This window comes from Phyllostomus discolor, chromosome 9 (assembly GCF_004126475.2).
Source record: "Phyllostomus discolor isolate MPI-MPIP mPhyDis1 chromosome 9, mPhyDis1.pri.v3, whole genome shotgun sequence".
Classification (NCBI taxonomy): Eukaryota; Metazoa; Chordata; class Mammalia; order Chiroptera; family Phyllostomidae; genus Phyllostomus; species Phyllostomus discolor.
In genome coordinates this window covers 8,378,229-8,396,232 of record NC_040911.2, presented here as the reverse complement: position 1 = coordinate 8,396,232, position 18,004 = coordinate 8,378,229, and the positions used below count along the sequence as shown (strand labels likewise).

Sequence of the window (18,004 nt, the reverse complement as noted above, 5' to 3'; positions counted from 1 at the left end):
AGGGAAAGGAGCAGTAAAGATAACAGAAATAAACGAAACCCTGAACAGAAAAAAATAGAGAATGAAACCAAAAGCTGATTCTTTGAGAAGTTTAATAAAATTGGTAGTCCTTCAACCAGATTCACCAAGAAAAGTTGGAAGGATCAAATCACCAAGCTCAGGAGTGATAGATGTGACATCACTATAGAGTCTACAGATACTAAAAGGATAGTAAGGAAAGAGTGTAAACAAGTTTATGCCAACTGTATGACATTTAAATAAAATAGACCAACTTCTTAAAAGTTAAACTGCCAAAGCTTACTCAAGAAGAAATAGATCATGGAATAGCCCTAACTATAGTAAAGAAATGGAAATTATAGTTTAAAACCTCTCTCCCTCTTCCTCCCTCTCTCATATACACACATACAAACCCAGAAAATAAGAAGACTCCTCCAGGTCCAGGTGGCTTTACTGATGTATTCTAGCAAATGTTTAGGGAAGAAATAATACCACTTTCACCCAAACTTTTCAGAAAAGTAAAGAGGAAAGAACATTTTAACTCAGTCTATGAGGCCAGCATTGCCCTGACTGATTATAAAGATTCAGTAATCAGGATAGTGTGATACTAGTTGAAAATAGACAAATAGATGAGTGGAACAGAAATAATCACAAAATTGACCCACCCAGCTGTGATCAGTGGAGTATTAATACCCGGGACAAAGCGTTTCAGTCATTAGGGAAAGGCAGGTTAAATCTGTAATGAGATCCCGCCAGGTGTGCCCTGGAACAACCAGAGGTATAGACAAGGAGTGAGAAGAACAGCCGGAACTCTCCTGACCCGGGGATGGGTATGTAGCATGGTGCAACCCGGCCCTTCCTGTTCTGCGTGTTGACCCAAGAGAAATAAAAGTATATGCTCATGTAAGAACTCGTATACCAATGTTCTGGGTCGAAATGGGCAAAAAAAAAAAATAAAAAGGAAACCATCCAAACATCCACCCACAGCTAGATAAACAGGTATATTCATGCAGTGGAATACTGCTCAGCAATAAAAGAAGAGGGGACTCCTGGCACACTGAGCAATGTGGACAAAAAGTGGCAAAAAGCAGATCAGCGGTTGCCAGAGCATGGGAGGCCCCGGGTGGGGTGGAGGGAGTGGTCACAGGGGGCACAAGGAAACTGTTACAATGATCAGTGAGCTTGTTTTCCAGCAGTGGTTTTATGGGTGTATGTATGTTCGCCCTTATCAAATTACCACATGCCAACCGAGTAAGAAAGAAAAGCGCATGTTTTAAATCACCTTCTGTTGCGGTCAGCTCTCTATCTCAAGTTTGAAATACTTGCTTTTGTTGTCCGTCTTCCTTCCTGGATCATGTCAGAAATGTCTCAAGCCTGCAGGGAATCAGAGTGACATTGCCAAAGGGAAAGTTACAACCACTGAACCAACTTTGACAGTGGCAGGCCGCGGTCACTCTGGTGTTGTCAATATTTACTCGAGTCGAGGACAGTTGGAATTCCTCTGAGTTGAGAAGTTTGAGGATTGGCCGGGAGAGCTCAGGACACTCCTCGTGTCGTGGAAGAGGGAAGCCTGCCACGCAGGAGGGTGCACCTGGGCGACTGCCCAGGTAGGTAGGCAGTGCTCATTCACCCATGTTCCCCAGATCCCAGCCGGTACACACGGAGCCTCAGAGCGCCCAGGGTGTGTCTGCTTCGGAACACCCAGGGAGGCGGCAGGCAGCAAGGATGTTGAAATTCAGTTAGAACAAAACAAGAGTGATTTATTTGATTCCAACTGGGATGTTTAGGGCTTTCCAAGGACACACTGATCTTACCATTAGTCTCCAGGACTATTCAGGCCCCTTGGGAGTTTTTCTCACTGCGGCATTTATAAAGAGCCCGCCTCTGCTGGTGTCTGTACTTTTGTACATCCCTTCCGACCTTGGCCCACTCCATCTGGGGATTTGCTCTTGGGCTTTCTCTAGGATTTTTGTGGAGTTGCAGAATTGAAGGGCTATTCCTCATGTGCCCCTGCTGTCTTTTGCTTCAGTCTCTGATTACTTACAGTGTGACAGGTTAATAAATAGGATAGTTTAACAAACAAGTATTCCTGGAGCTGCTCTCTGATGTAGCTGAATAAAATGCCTGGTGTTTTTTTTTTTTCATACATTAGTCTGTATGTAAGTGTGTGTGTGTGTGTGTGTGTGTGTGTGTGTGTGTCCATATTTAAATAAGATCCCTTGTTATAGAACGTTAGCCATGGAAATTGGATCTTGGCAATCTGAGTGCCCATTGTCCATTGTTTTTGGTCTTGCTGTTACTTCCATTTTTCCTCGGAGTCTCTTCTCTCCCCCTTCGTCCCTGCAGGAAAAGCCTCTGTCGTGCAGAAAGGAGTTCTCAGACTGGGAGCCCGGGCAGCTAGCTTCCTCGCTGGCTGTAAATGGGACAAGTCAGGGACTGTGGTCTGGCCTTCACTGGCAGCCTTGGGCGAGTCGCATTTATTTTGAAGTCTCCTGGGCTTCCTGCTGCTTTGTGGAAGGGAGCATTGGCGTTGGGTGGTGCCCTCGGGTCCCCTGGAGTGCTAGCTGTGTGGTCGGTTGTTGCTGGGTGCCAGGTTCAAGGAGGCAGCCCAGTCACACTTCATTCTGACCCGGCCCCAGCAAAAGTATGTGGTGTGCGGTACTCATTACATAAGGATTTCTGATGTACAGGGAGAAAGAAGCAGCTACATCCAAGCCTGCTGGTTTTGGTACTTGTTAGCATTTCTGCCCAGAGGTATGTGTTGGGAGGGTTCACTCTCTGGATCTTCTTGAGACCTATTTTTGGTGCTGCCCTTCTTCCAGTAGCTATTAGACATTTACCCAAAATGCTTGGTATTTATGTTAATTTTAATATTCATAAGAACATAATTTCTTTTGAGTCTGTTTCTTCTGTTAGCCCTTGGCAACTAGGCAAACCCCCACATAAATATAATATTTCTGGCTTGGGTCCTATTTGCAGACACGCACCCCTCATTTATTTCTGAGCATGGGCTTCAGGACTCTCTGATGCTATGTGTTCACTGTCCAGGACTGGAAAGTATTTTTCTCCTTGTTGACATGATTTCATCATACGGCAATCACAGTAGCTCTCCTCTTCAGTTCGCAGGCCTTGTCTAGTGTTACTCTGCCAAACGCATTTTCAGCTGGGAAACGCAGCCTCTTCAGATCTTTCTCGGCGCTCTGTTGGCCCGTGAGTCTCCGTGGACCTCTCTCTGTCTCTCTGTCCCCGCCACGCGTCCCGAGCACCACAGCACACCACAGCTTATGGTTGTAGAGCAGTGTTTCCTTGGCAGAGAAGTCATTCATGTTTTTAACTGTCTCCTTAATAGTAAATGCGGGGCGGGGGGCAAAAATGCCGGGGGGGGGGGCGGTCATTCAGATGGGAAATAATACAATCATGAATAATAACAATACAAGAATAAACTCAGTGTTTCGCGTACTCACAACTGCACACTGCTTCTGCCACACCCTGCGTGCATCAAATATCTGTTGGAGGAAGGACACCAGCAGCTAATTGCATTCACACTGGTCAGCGTCAGTGAATGCTAGATCTTGAATGTCATTTTGCTCTCTCAGTCTGTATGTTTTAACTCTCGCCATTCATAAAAACCTGTAGTTGTCTCTTTTTTAAAGGTAAAATTAAATTGTGAAGGATATGGAAGAAAATAAAACCTGGGTTACAACAGAGGAGTTAAACATAGTCTTTCCCGGGTTTTGAAGGAAAAAGCTCTTCTTCACCTAATGTTACAATACGCGTCCAGAGATGTGGTAGTTCTAACCATAATGGCATTATTTCCTGTTTCAGATTCTCTCAATTACAAATTAGATTGTTTCTCTAATGGCTCTCTGTTGTCCGAGTCCTTTATCTGGTATGCTGATGAGCAGAAAAAGGCTTGTATCTCTAAGACTAACATGTTTGCTTGCATTTGTTCCAGGAAAACCTCACAGCACCGGTAGCTCTGAACGGATTCAGCTCTCAGGAATGTACAATGTCCGTAAAGGCAAAATGCAGTTGCCGGTGAACCGATGGACCAGACGCCAAGTCATTCTGTGTGGGACCTGCCTGATAGTGTCCTCCGTGAAAGACAGCTTGACCGGGAAGATGCACGTTCTGCCCCTCATTGGTGGGAAAGTAAGTTTAAAACGAACGAGCTACCGGCGGGTCCCCCAGTGTCACCAGGGGGGCTTCCCTGGAGCCATGTCTGTAATAATGGGTGGATGGTTTTGGCTCGTCTAAAGGTCTTACTCGGTTCCTGCTGATTCCACCAGTGGACCTTGTTGGATGGTGGAGCGGTGGATAATAACAATACCTGTTGGCCCACATGAGGCCGTGGTGGTCCTCGCCTCAGTGGTAATGCGTCTCAGCTACAGGACCGAAGGCAGAGCAACTGGAATTCCAGTGCTGTGGTCTGGGCTGGAGACGATGTCGTTACTTACGAGGAGACACCTTCTGATGTCTTGAGCGGGCGGTTTGTAGTGTGTGTCCGTGACTTTACGGTCATCCCAAGCAAGCATGCTCATTGAGGGTTTGACCCTCCAGCTTGAGTCTTTGACCTCATTTTGCCGTAACTCTGTATTTGTACTTAGGGACTGGCGGGGATAGCCTTGTTAGTTCATCACTACAGCTAATCATAATTGTTGGACCTGAAGTGTTACTCATTTGGGGAAAACCTGTGCTACAGCTGATAGATATTTCTGACATTTTCCAGCTGCGCTTCTTTGGGCATGTTAACTGTTTTATTCCTATCACTTGTAAAATAAAAAGAACTAGATTGCTTAAGAAAGTGTTTTTGCCAGATCTATTTATAAATTCCAAACATTGGTAGGGGTGTCATTACTATAGGTCTTTGTATTTCCTGATTTTTAAGTGATACGATAATCTGTTAGTAAATGGAATGGTAAATTTGGATGGAGAAATGGATTTTTGGAAATTGGGGGCATATTAAAGAAATCTTTTTGTTTTAACTATTCCCCCCACCCCCTTACCCCGCCACTGAGCATGGGGAAAGGGGGCAAAATATGGAGAATATAAACAGAGGAAAAATAAGAAACAATCTTTTGTTAAAGTGAACTTTTTTTGGTTGGTAAAATTTGATTTGCTCGTTCCAGGGATTAGAAATTAAGCAGGTAAGACCAGATGTGGGCAGTAAGAAATGGAAGGTTGTTCCCTGCCATTTAGCAAGTTCATTCTTCATTCATAATTTTAAACTAGTTTTTTCTTGTGAGTAAGTAGCCCGTGTCGGTTTTTATTTCCTTGAGCCTTACACATTTCAGTTCTAAGAAGACTAATACTTGATCATTTTAAAAAATACATTGTGGCCAGGCTGCAAGGTATGTTTAGATGCATTTTAGTCTTCCAGTTTGAAACCACTGCTGCTTAACTTTTGTCTGAACATTGAAGAATTAATGGTATTTTGTTACTGAAGATTTTGTCCTTTGGATAGATTACTGAAAATTTAGTCAATGGCATTACTCCCGTAGCTCATCATTAAAAACGAGTATTTAATGTTGGATGCCCTGTTAAGTCAACAGTCTCTTTCTTCTCTCTATGATGCTAAGGATTTGCATAGGCACATTTAACGTAACTATTTATTAAATATCCTCTGTAGGGAAGCCACTTTGCTTGGCGTCCCAGAAATACCACGGCGGGTGAGTCACTGTTCCTGCCTTTGAATAGCTTGTAATTGACTCTCCAGCGATGAAGGATGGGCATAGCAGTATCTGCTCTCAGAGAGGTACAGAACAGTAGTCTGGAAGAGCAGTGGAAGGAATGCTGCATTTTGTGGGGGGACTGGAAATTTCTGGTGAAGGAGGTAGTAGTTTTTGAAGGGTGAAAGATCTGTTGACATGTGAAGAGGGTGGCGTGAAGATTTTTATGTTCAGAGAAGCAGAGGCTGGAGAGCAGTGGAATGCTCAGATAAGGTCAGAAGATCCCGTTGTAATTAACATTTTCATTCAGAGCCGGAGCCTTGTCCTGTTTCCCAGGCCTGTTATTGGATGCTCTTCTACCACCGAGTGAATGGAAAGTTAATAGCTTTCTTTTCTCACGGACAGACCTTGTAAAACCTGTTTTGCATTACGTCTTTGAAAATAATTGAGTGTGTTGAAAAATTAAGTCTCCTAAAAACCAGTTGACCAAGTTAGGAAAAATAATTCGCTCTTTGCAATCTGAGTTTCCATTCATGTTTGCCTGTTCCTTTTTTCATTCCATTGTATTCTTAAAGGGAAAACCTAGAGTAAATGGAAGAGTTTTTTAATGTAATTTTTAAAATGTGTATAAAGAAGAGCTCGTAATGAGGTGTTAGATAAATTCGTCATAACCTAGACATACTTGCTGCGATAATCAGATCTGGCACACCACTTGAACTCCATCATTTGTTTACATTTTCCATGGTGGAATTCCAAAAACGAAGTCAAGTAAAGCTCTCTTAACACTTAATTGCTAAAAAGTATTTGTGTAAGAGAGAGGTTTTTATTCGTGGTACAATTATGGTATTAGATTTAATTTGTTCTTTGGAATTTAAATAGATTTTTAGATACCTTATTTAATTAGTATTTCATTTACTCTTTGCTAAGTCATAATGCCTAATGAATTGAATGACTGTTAACCTGCTACGCAGTCAGGAGAAACAGCAGGGCCAGCACCAGTGTCGTTGCCTGTGCTCTCTTTACACCTGTTCCATTGCCACCCCACCCCCGCCCCGCCAGTATCCGCTGTCCTAGAATGGGGTCCATCATCTTCTTAAATAAGTTTTATCATATACACACGTCCTGCTGTTTTTGATCTGAATACAAATGGTATCATACTTTGTGTGGTCTTCTGTGAGTGAATTGTTTCACCCAATACCATGTTTCATAATGAGAGTCTATGTAGCTTGCTAAATGTGGATTTTATTTCTGTGTGACGTTCCACTGTGTACATGTTCTAAATTCCCATAATTTATTCAGTAGTTTTCCTGTTGATGGACATTTGGGTTGCTTCTAGTTTTTCATTATTATAAATAATGCTGCTGAAATAGTCTTATGTTGATTTGCCTCCTAGTATGCAAACAGCTTCCCTGGAACAGTAGTCCTCAACTAGATTGCGGTGCCCGGAGGGGGCATGGGGTATTATGTGCATGCGTTTTATCAAGTGATTGAACAGTCAGCATGCTCTCCGCTGATGTAAGCTAAATCATGCCGTAGTAACAACCCCCCACATCTCAGTAACTCAGCCTAGTAGTTATTTCTCCCTCACGCCACGTGTCCATTGTGGATTGGTGGAGCGTTCTTTTGTCACATAACTGTACAGGGACCCCGCCTGACAGAGGCTCTGCTCTCTTCCAATTACAGCATTTGGAACATGCGGCCTTCCTCGGTTGCTTAGACAGGGAAGAGGCAAGCGGAGGGTCGCTAACCAACTCACGTGTGTTTGGCTGCGGAAGGGACACTTGCCCTTCCTGCCCGCGGCCCCTCTGCCAGAACGAGTCACACCGCTCCGCCTGCATTGCAGGGCGTCTGGGAAATGGAGACGCAGATGAGTGTGTGGTTAAAACCGGTACTTTTGCTGCAAGGAGACACCGTTGGCACTTACAGAGCAGGGGCCCGAGAGTAGAACGTCAGGCACAGTGTTAGACAGCCCTTCATGACGTACGGCGGTTCAACCCAAAACTCCTGTGGCGGCCTCCTTGAGAGAGCCTGCTCTTGGACACCTGTTCAGAAGTGCAGTGAATTGGGCTGTAGGGCAGGTGCACCTTTACTTTTACAAAGTGATTTCAGGCTGTTTTCTGTGGTTATTACACCACTTCACACTCACATCGGTGTACAAGTGTGCGTCTTTACCAAACTTCATTGAGGCGTAATTGACATACAGTAAACTGCACACTTTGATAACATTTTCTAACTGCATAGGTCCAAGATTGCAATTTGATAGCTATACACAACCATGAAACCACCACCATAATCAAGATAGGGATTGGCCCTGGCCAGCGTGGCTCCATTGGTTGGAATGTTGTCCCATAACTCGAAGATCGCTGGTTCAATTCCCAGTCGGGGCACATGCCCAGCTTGTGGACTGAGTCCCCCCTTGGGGCACGTGCAGGAGGTGGCCAATTGGTGTTTCTTTCTCACATTAATGTTTCTCTCTCTCTCCCTCTCTCTCAGATGAAAATTAAAAAAAAAAACTTAAAAAAATAAGGAAGGTGTCACCCCCAAAAGTTTTCTTGTGTTCCTTTGCACCCTTGCCTCCCACCCTTTTCCTCTCACTTCTTCCCCAAAAATCCATAGGCCTGATTTCCATCAATATAGATTAGTTTAAATGACATTTCCTCTGTAGTGTGTAGAAATACAGTTTATTTTTGAGTATTGCTCTTATATTCGGCCCCCTTGCTCAATTTTCTTATTTGTTCTCATGTTTGTAGATTCTTTGGAGTTTACTGTGTAGCTACTCATGTCATATTCAAATAATGACAGTTAAATTTCTTCCTTAATACATTTCTTTATCTTTCTGTAATAGCCAGGACTCTAGTATGGTATTGAAAAGAAACAGTGGTTACTTGTTTAATCAGTGATTTTATTATGGTTAATAATGGTATCTTCTTAACATTGAAGTTTGCCTTAGATGTTTGATAAACACCCTTTCTCAGTTTAAGGGATTTAGTGGAGTTCCTAGTTTGCTAAGAGTTTGTACCATGAATGGTGGATGGTGGTGAACGTTCCCGCATGTTTTTCTCTGCAACTGCAGGCGTGACCATAGGGTTGTCTCCTTTAACCTGTTAATGTGATCGGTCATTTCACAGTTCCTGGGACAGTGTGAAACCATCTTTCCTTTCCTGAGGTAAAACCAACTTGTTCTTTTTTTTCTTTAAAAAAGATTTTATTTATTTATTTTTAGAGAGAGGGGAAGGGAGGGAGAAATAAAGGGAGAGAAACGTCAATGTGTGTTTGCCTTTCATGCATCCCCCGCTGGGGACCTGGCTCGCAACCCATGCACGTACCCTGACTGGGAATCGAACCTGCGACACTTCGGTTCACAGCCCACACTCAATCCACTGAGCTACGCCAGCCAGGGGCCAACTTGTTCTTGATATTTTCTTTCTATATATTACTGGATTTCAATGGAACATTTTGTTCAGGATAAGTCTTCATGACTGAGATTGGCCTGTACATTTCCTTTCTTTTACTGTTCTGATCTATTTTTGGTTGTAGTGGTCTTGTAGAATAGGTTGGGATGTTTTTCTTCATTTTTTTTTATTTGGTAGACGAGTTTGCACAAATTTGGAATGACTTGTTTCTTGTAACTTTGGTAGAACTCAACTATAAAACCATGTGGGCCTGATATATTGAGAGTTTTAAAAAATATACCCTGGCTGGCATAGCTCAGTGGATTGAGCATGGGCTGTGAACCAAAGCATTGCAGGTTCAGTTCCCAGTCAGGGCACATGCCTGGGTTGCAGGCCACAGACCCTAGTAACTGCACATTGATGTTTCTCTCTCTCTCATTCTCTCTCCCTTCCCTCTCTAAAAATAAATTTAAAAAATTAAAAATATATATATATATATATTCATTAAGTTTACAAGGTGACAGATGATTACTAGAATTAGTGGGGTGATCCCATTGTAAGGTATCAAAGTGTCAAATCACTATATTGTACACCTGAAACTGATGTAACCAATGTAAGATTATACACCAACTATACTTAAATTAAAAAAATTAATTTAATTTAAATATTCAGCCCTGGCTGGTATAGCTCAGTGGATTGAGTGTGGGCTATGAACCAAAGAGTCACGGTTTGATTCCCAGTCAGAGCACATGCCTGGATTGCAGGCCAGGTCCCCAGTGGGGGCCATGTGAAAGGCAACCACACATTGATGTTTCTCTCCCTTTCTCCCATCCTCCCCCTCTCTCTAAAAATAAATAAGTGAAATCTTTAAAAAATATTCACTCAATTTCTTAAATAGTTATAGGACTATTTAGGCCTCTTGTTTTTTTAATTCTTGATTTAGTGGTGGTAAGACATTTTTTCTAAAAATTTGCCAGAAACTTGCTGAGAAGTTTGCTTGGAAATTTTGTTTGACCACATCACTGCATTATTAGGACTTGCAAGTTCTCATAGTAGGGTTTTATTTTAGGTTAATCTTAATTTCACTTTAAATTTTGAAAAACTGACTTAACATGTTTGAAGGGCTCTTTAGAAAGAAGATTGTAATTCAGAGTAATACAGAAGTTCCATAAGTAAAAATCCACCCGATGTAAAAATTCTTAAGCAAAAATCTTCCCAAGAGGAAGTAAGAACCCTGGCATCCTGTCATGAGGATTCAGAAAGATATAAGAAAGGGAGTCTGTCCCAATTTTAAACAGGAAGAAGCATCTCGCTGTTGTGGGGAGATCTAATGGAGATCACACTCCCCTGTTTTGGTTTTCTTGTAACTTAGCTTGGTTGGTCAGACTCAGGATCTGACATGTGTTAAAGTGGTAGAAACATGTACGTAAAGGGAAAGATACAAATCTGTGCAGGCTCTCTGGTCTCAGGTATGGTTAATGAAACGTGTAGATGGTTCTGCTTTCTGACTTGGCTTGTCTGTTTGTGTTTATAGGTAGAAGAAGTGAAAAGGCACCAGCACTGTTTAGCATTTAGCTCCTCTGGACCCCAGAGCCAGACTTACTACATCTGTTTCGATACATTCACGGAGTATTTAAGGTGGCTTCGACAAGTGTCAAAGGTAAGACGCACTTACCCAAGAATTCTTCTGTTTGGCTTCTTGTTGGCTAAAGAGTTGCTTTCCGTCTGCTTTACCCAGCTTCCAAGTATGGTTACACACTCAAAACTTTTTTTTTTTCCAGATACTGCCAGTAGTTAGCAATTTTTAGGTTTTTAAAAGCTCATTTTGGCTGAAAAGTAGCTTTTAAAAACTTGTGTTTCGTTTGCCCGGTTTTGTGTAAACCTAAAAAATTCAGTGGGCAGACTGGCATCACCATAGTGATGTCGCCGATGAGGAGCACTGAGACCGCGAGCCTGGTCCAGGGAGGACAACTGCAAAACCACAGAACACCCAGAGAACCGTCACAAATTTCCCCTCGTCGGCCGTCTTTTCCCGTGAGAGTCTAATCTCATGCCATCTTCAACTTCTGCCTTTTGAATGGTTTCTTTTTTCATCTTAATGATTTTTACCACTTTGTATGATCCCTTAAAAAAAACAAGATCCCCGTGACCCAGGAAACGGGGTACTTCTGTGCGTGTGTGTGATGGAAACCAGAATAGCATGATTAATACGATGAATAAATGCTGGTATTACAGGTACTGTGTGTGAGAATGTTTCTGTATGACATTTATAGAGTCGTGTGTGAAATGGATGGGTTACAGTGCTTTGTGCCTTGGTTTGGGGTGTGCTTGTGAAATGATGAAACCTCTCTAGGGCACAAAAGCATTACCATGGAATTTGCTCTCATATTTTTGAATGTATAATCCAGTTTCTTACCCAAGTCCAGCATGATTCAGACTGCAGTATGATGTAATTATTTGTCATTCGAATAGAGAGTACCTTTGTACAACAGTTAACAGAAAATTAGAGGATTATGTCTAGTGAGTCTTTTTGAAATACTGGTTGCATTTGAATCGTCAGGTAAAGACTGTGTTCTCTGATGATGTGCTGCCCTTAGGAACTGTAGTTTCTGCCCCTTTTAGAGAAGACACTGTGGCCAGAGTGTGTGTAGGATAGGACTTCGAAGAGTCGGCCAATCTAGTAGGCAAATGGAGGATCTAAATGTACAGGGCAGCGCCCCTGCTGGAGGAAATGGGAACGACGGCACGCCTCCTTCAGACTTGTCGGTAGAACTACTGTGATATCAGAGGCGGGATGGTGCATCTGTCTTCTTCGTCTCCCTTGCTCTGTGACAGTTTTTCAGCCTTTGTGTTTTCGTGACCTTGACAGTTCTGGGGGGAGTGCTGGTCCCGTATTTCTTAGAATGTCCTATATAGAGATGTTTTGATCTTTTAGACTAGATGCAGTGTAATAGTCAGCTGCTTTGCATTCTGTTTGGAACAAATCAGAGGCATACATTCTTAAACAAATATAGGTACGTATATAAACAAAAGTATGTGTACATTGTCAGGCTTACCAGCGATGGACTGTTTGGATTCGAACAATAAAAACAAAAAGGTTAATAGGTACTGAGTTCAGTAGTGTTGTATATTAAACGCTCACACAAAGGACGAGTCACTGTTTAGAAGCCAGCAGGTGTTTATTAGGCACTGGGACACAGCAAAGAACAAGTCCAACCCCTCTCTTGGTAGGTCTTAAACTGGGTAATGTGTAGCTGCACCCAGAAATCGTAGCATAACTAGACTGTTTATATTTGCACCTTCACAACTAGTGCAGAATATACTTCTTTCTGGAGACACAGCAGAGGTGAATGAAGCGTAAGAGGTAGAATATGAAATGTGTGTTAACTAGGGTGCGGAAAATACTGGTTTCTAACTTGTTGCTGGTGATTGTAAATGTCGTATGTTAGCTGGGTTATATCCTGTCTTTGCTGGTTGGCCAACATGCCATGTCCTTGGTCTAATAGGATAGTGCCCCTGCAGTGAGGCTCTCACTCTGACTGTGCAGACCTCGCCACAGGAAGGTGGAGGATGGGGGAGAATCTCGAGGCAGAAGAGCAACTTGGTGGCAGGATAGGGGAGAGGGATGTTGGCGTGGGCTTCCCATGTCACTGATTGTTGTATTGCCTTAGAAAGCATTGGATATGCATGCGCTGAAATGCAGTACAGCTACGTGCAGAAGATAATGCACACACAGACATACTCAGGATTGCAGTTGACACTTCACACTTGCAGGTGTGGGTGAGTGCTTCCAGGTGGGGGGAGTGAGTTTGTGGTAATGGCCTTAGATTACTAGTGATAATAGTAGTTAACTGGTGTTAACTAGAATGAATTTGAATGAGGACCTTAACCTCCTTTCCCTTTAGAAAGGCTCTGACTATTTGGGAAGCAGAATGGTGTTAGGGGTAGAGTTTAAGTTTCAGAGTAAGGCAGACATGGGCTCTGCCATTCACGGGTCTGGTGACAATATCCAGGTTTCTCAGTGTCGAGCTTATTCATTTAATAAAGACAATAGTAACAGGGCTTGTATGAAATATGCATATAATGGTCATCGTGTGTGTGAGTGAGTTGGGTGTGCACTCGAGTGTGACTGCCTAAACCAGTGCATACATAATAAAAGAACTTCATGACCATCATCACTGCCATCACCACTGATTGGCCAATCTTTTTTTTAAGTATTATGTTTTTACGTTTGTTTTAAGCAGATAAAGACACAAGCATGCTTAGATTATCTGAACAAGAGAGCTCCTTCTGCTCTCAACAACCACAGCAGCCTTTTGGGGTGCAGCCATTAAGGATGGCAGACACTGGGACGAAAGATTTCTTCCTGAAAGGTCAGGAATGGGGGACGAAGGGCTAAAAGTTCTAGTAAAAGCAGGTTTTAGATACCGTATCTTCCCCCTCTGCAGTCTGAAAAACCAGATACACACAAATTTTAGTTCCTATGGTTAGTGAATCAAAGGGCAAATGTGTTGTAAGGCGTTGATTGAAGAGGTTAGATGTTATAAAAGAAATGTGGGAGAGAATGCCCCGCTTGGATCGACAATCCTGCATGAAATATGGCTGTGCCGTTCTTGAGATTTCATAGATTGTGGGTGATCCTATGAGGATATCTTTTCCTTGAACCCAGCATCCTGGGAGAGTAGGCACACATTGTGGGAATGGGTGCGTGTGGGAAGTTTGGGGCGGCAAAGCCTTGCTGTCCTCAGCCACTTCTTCTCCCAGCTTCCCCTTTCCATTGTCCTCTGCCCTTCCTCCTGTGCACACACTGGGAAGTTGCCCGTTTTAGCCACACTCAGGGTTCCTGTGGAAGCAGTTTCTTTTTCTTTTCACTAAGAAACAAAGCACTCACAGAATGGATTGTCTTTACATCCTGATATTTAAATGAGGATTCATTCATTCTGATAAGGATCTAAGAGGGAAAACCAAAAACAGAAAGAAATATCTGAGTTTCTGATTTTTAATGGCCATCCCCATTGCAGTCAGGGTAGGAAGACAAAAAGAACCAAATTCCAGTGTTTTTAAAATTAAAATGAATTCGACAGTTAATTGAAAGGAAACGGTTATTTTCAGTTTATGCTTCTAGATCTTAGCTACAAGAAAATGTTCATCTTTGTTCTGATTTGTTTCATCTTTGTTCATCTTTGTTTCATTTGATTTTGGGAAGTTTTATAAAAGATTATTAATTAGATATTTTCTATCAAGATGGGTTTTTATAAACTTATTTTTTTTAAAACTTAATCTTAGGATTTAGTACTGCTTGCCAAAAATATACCCAAGGCAGTCCCTTTAGAGTTTTTATTTTGGGTGAATGTTGCTAACAGATAACGTGGAAATAGCTCCTTTGGGAGGATTAGCATATTTATTTTCAAGTCATCCCTAAAATATTTGTGCACACCACGCTTTAAAAATTCAGTGAACACCCTGTTACCGGCAGTGTCAAAAAGGAGTCAGCATAGATTCCAGCATCCAGCATGTTTTCGAAGTGGTTGGTGGGAGGGGCAGTAATGTGTGGGGCTGAGGGTGGCAGCCGTGGGTGTTTATGGCCCAGTGTTGTAAACTGGCGCTTCCTCAGGCCACCAGCTCCTATCTCTCCTCGAGGACGGACGGCTGACGTGCTGACCCTTCTCGTGACTGTGGTTATCGCAGTGGTTATCTCTCCCCGCTGTGGCCTCTCTCTCTCGGTTTCAACCGTCGTATTTTATTTAACCTTCATCGTGTTTTTTTCCCCTTACCATGTAGTCCCCTTACACCCTTCTCCCTCCAGCAATCACCACACTGTTGTTTAGGCCATCTTTTTTTTCCTTTCTTTTTTTTTTTTTTTTTTGAAAAAACATCACTGCAATGAACTTTTGGTTAAAACGATATATTGGGTTCACCCTTAAAATGCATAATGTGGGCAAAGCAGGGCCACACTTAAAAAAATTATATGATCATTTTTATTTTTTAAATTTCTTTCCTTTTTAAGTATAGTTTATTGATTATGCTATTGCAGTTGTCCCAATTTTTCTCTCTTTGCCCCCCTTTACCAATACCCCTGTTCCCTCCAGCGGTCCCCTCCTTAGTTCATGTCCATGGGCCACATGCGTAAGTGCTTTAGCCTCTCCCTTTCCTGTGCTATTCTTGACATCCCCCCACCAGTTATGCTTCTTAATCCCTATACCATTCCCCCCTTCTCTCCCTTCCTGCTCCCAGCTGATAACTCTCCAAATGACCTCCATACCTATGATTCTGTTCCTGTTCTGGTTGTTTAGTTTAGTGTTTTGTTGTTGTTGTGGGTTTTTTTGTTTTTGTTTGTTTTTTTTTTTTAGATTCAGTTGTTGATAGTTGTGAATTTGTTGCCTTTTTAAATGTTCATGTTTTTGGTCTTTTTTTTAAAGATTTTATTTATTTATTTTTGGAGAGGGAAGGGAGGGAGAAAGAGAGAGAGAAACATCAATGTGTGGTCACTGGGGGCCGTGGCCTGCAACCCAGGTATGTGGCCTGACTGGGAATCAAACCTGCGACACTTTGGTTCACAGCCTGCGCTCAATCCACTGAGCTATGCCAGCCAGGGCTTGGTCTTTCTTTTTTTTTTTTTCCTTAAATAAATCCCTTTAACATTTCATGTAAAAGTGGCTTGGTAATGATGAGCTCTTTTAGCTTTACCTTGTGTGGGAAGCACTTTATCTGCCCTTCCATTCTAGATAATAGCTTTGCTGGATAGAGTAATCTAGGTTATAGGTCCTTGCCTTTCATGACTTTGAATACTTCTTGCTAGACCCTTCTTGCCTGTAAGGTTTCTTTCGAGAAATCAGCTGACATTCTTATGGGAACTCCTTTGTAGGTAACTCTGCTTTTCTCTTGCTGCTTTTAAGATTCTCTCTTTATGTTAAGCCTTTGGCATTTTAATTATGATGTGTCTTGGTGTGTTCCTCTTTGGGTCCAACTTGTTTGGGATTCTCTGTGCTTCCCGGACTTATATGTCTATTTCCTTCACCAAATTAGGGAAGTTTTCTTTCATTATTTTTTCAAATAACTTTTCAATATATTGTTCTTCCTCTTCTCTTTCTGGAACCCCTGTAATTCGGAGGTTGGCACGTCTGGAGTTGTCCCAGAGGTTTCTAAGCCTCTTCTCATTTTTTGAATTCTTGCTTCTTCTTTCTGTTCTGGTTGAATGTTGATTTCTTCCATATGTTCCAAATCATCGATTTGAATCCTGGCTTCTTTCCTTCCCTTCACTGTTGGTTCCCTGTGGATTTTTCTTTATTGCACATAGTGTAACCTTCATTTATTCCTTTATGTTGTTGCTGTACTCACTGAGTTCTCTGTGCTTCCTGATCACCAGTGATTTGAAATCTGCATCTGTTAGGTTTACTATTTTTGTTTCATTCAGTTCTTTTTCTGGGGTTTTGTTCTGTTCTCTCATTTGGGCCGTATTTCTTTGTCTCCTCAATTTGGCAGCATCCCTGTGTTTGTTTCTGTGTATTAGGTAGAGCTGCTTTTACTCCCTGTTGTAATAGAGTGACCTATGTAACAGCCAAGGCACCTGTAAATTGTGTGGGGTGGAGCCTTAGGTAATTGCCAAGGTGGGGAAACCCACTTCACCGCTTTGTGGTTCTTTGTGTGGTGGGGGAGGACTCAGGGAGGGACAGTGCCGATGCCTCGCTTCTGGAGATTTGCCCAGCACTCACCCCGTTTCCAGTCACTGCGCCCACTTCCTGTATGCATCCGGCACCCTGCCAAATGCTGCCCTGGTGGTGCAACCCAGACTGGGTTTGTATGTGTTCTACGTCAGTACGGGCTCTTTAAGTAGAGAAAATCCAGCAGTTTCTTCTGCTGCCCCAACCCCCACTGGTGTTTACCCCAGGGGTAACGGGGATGTCTCTTCCCAGTGCTGGAACCCTGGGCTGTGTGGTCTGGCCCGGGGCTCCCGATTTTTACCCGCTGTATGTGAATGTGGGAACGTCCATTCTGCTGCCGCCCCCGCCTCTCAACCCGTCTCCCGGACTCCGCCCCTCCTACCCACCTGGATGAATGTGGCTCCTTTCAATTCTTAGTTGTTGGACTTCCATGCAGCTCGGGCGTATGATGGTTCTGGGTGTTAATGAGTTTTGAGATCCGGATATAATTCCATCTGTGGTTGCACAAGGAGGCAAAGCTCCTCTCCTGTACCTCCGTCTTGGCTGGGAGCCTCAGGGCCACACTTCAGGCTGAATTAAAGGTCACGTGAAATGATGAGCAAATAGCACCTTTTAAATGAGATATGTGGTGAGTCACGATTGAACTTTTGGTTTTGTGTGCTTAAAAAGTCTTTTATTCAAATATTACTTAAATAATACTTCACTAACCACTTCAGTCACATCCTTCTAGTATAATAGGATTGAGGTCTTTAGCATGCAGATGTGTGTCATTAGATGTAGTTGCAAGGAACCCTTTAAGATTAGTCATCATCGGCACATATTTTGCTTGCCCCTAATCTGAAGTGCAGCTTAGGGAGTATGCTGCTTTTTGTCAGCATGTTTTGTCTCCTGTCTCGTAGGGATTGTGCTGCAGTTGTTTCCATTGGGGTCACACTGGTGAGGATGCTTTACTCTCAGTACCGTTCTGCCGGGGAGTATTGAGAGTGTCTGCTTTTTGGGAAAACCCTCACTTCCCATTTCATACCCATTCTTTTTTTTTTAAATTTAATTTAATTTTAATTGTTGTTCAAGTACAGTTTTCTGTCTTTTACTCCCATCCCAGCCCACCCCCGCAGCCTCCACCATTCTTTAGATTAAAAAGAAAAATCCAAGCCATTCAATCAAGGACAGTGTAGCAAGTCTGTGGTAGAATCTGAAGTAGAACTGAAGGTCTGAGTGACATGGATCTTAGCTTATAAAATGCCCCCCTATCCCAAGGAGATTGCTGCTGTGCTAATCCTACAGT

At 42.7% G+C, this 18,004-nt stretch overlaps 1 protein-coding gene across 1 annotated transcript in view; it reads left to right on the top strand.

The window, feature by feature from the left end:
- PHLPP1 (PH domain and leucine rich repeat protein phosphatase 1) overlaps window positions 1-18,004 on the top strand; it is a 174,914-nt gene that overhangs the window by 81,579 nt on the left and 75,331 nt on the right. The window contains exons 2-3 of the mRNA XM_028524403.2: window positions 3,953-4,149; window positions 10,593-10,718. Of these exons, the coding sequence (XP_028380204.1) occupies window positions 3,953-4,149; window positions 10,593-10,718 (323 nt within the window). The remainder of the gene's footprint in view (window positions 1-3,952; window positions 4,150-10,592; window positions 10,719-18,004) is intronic.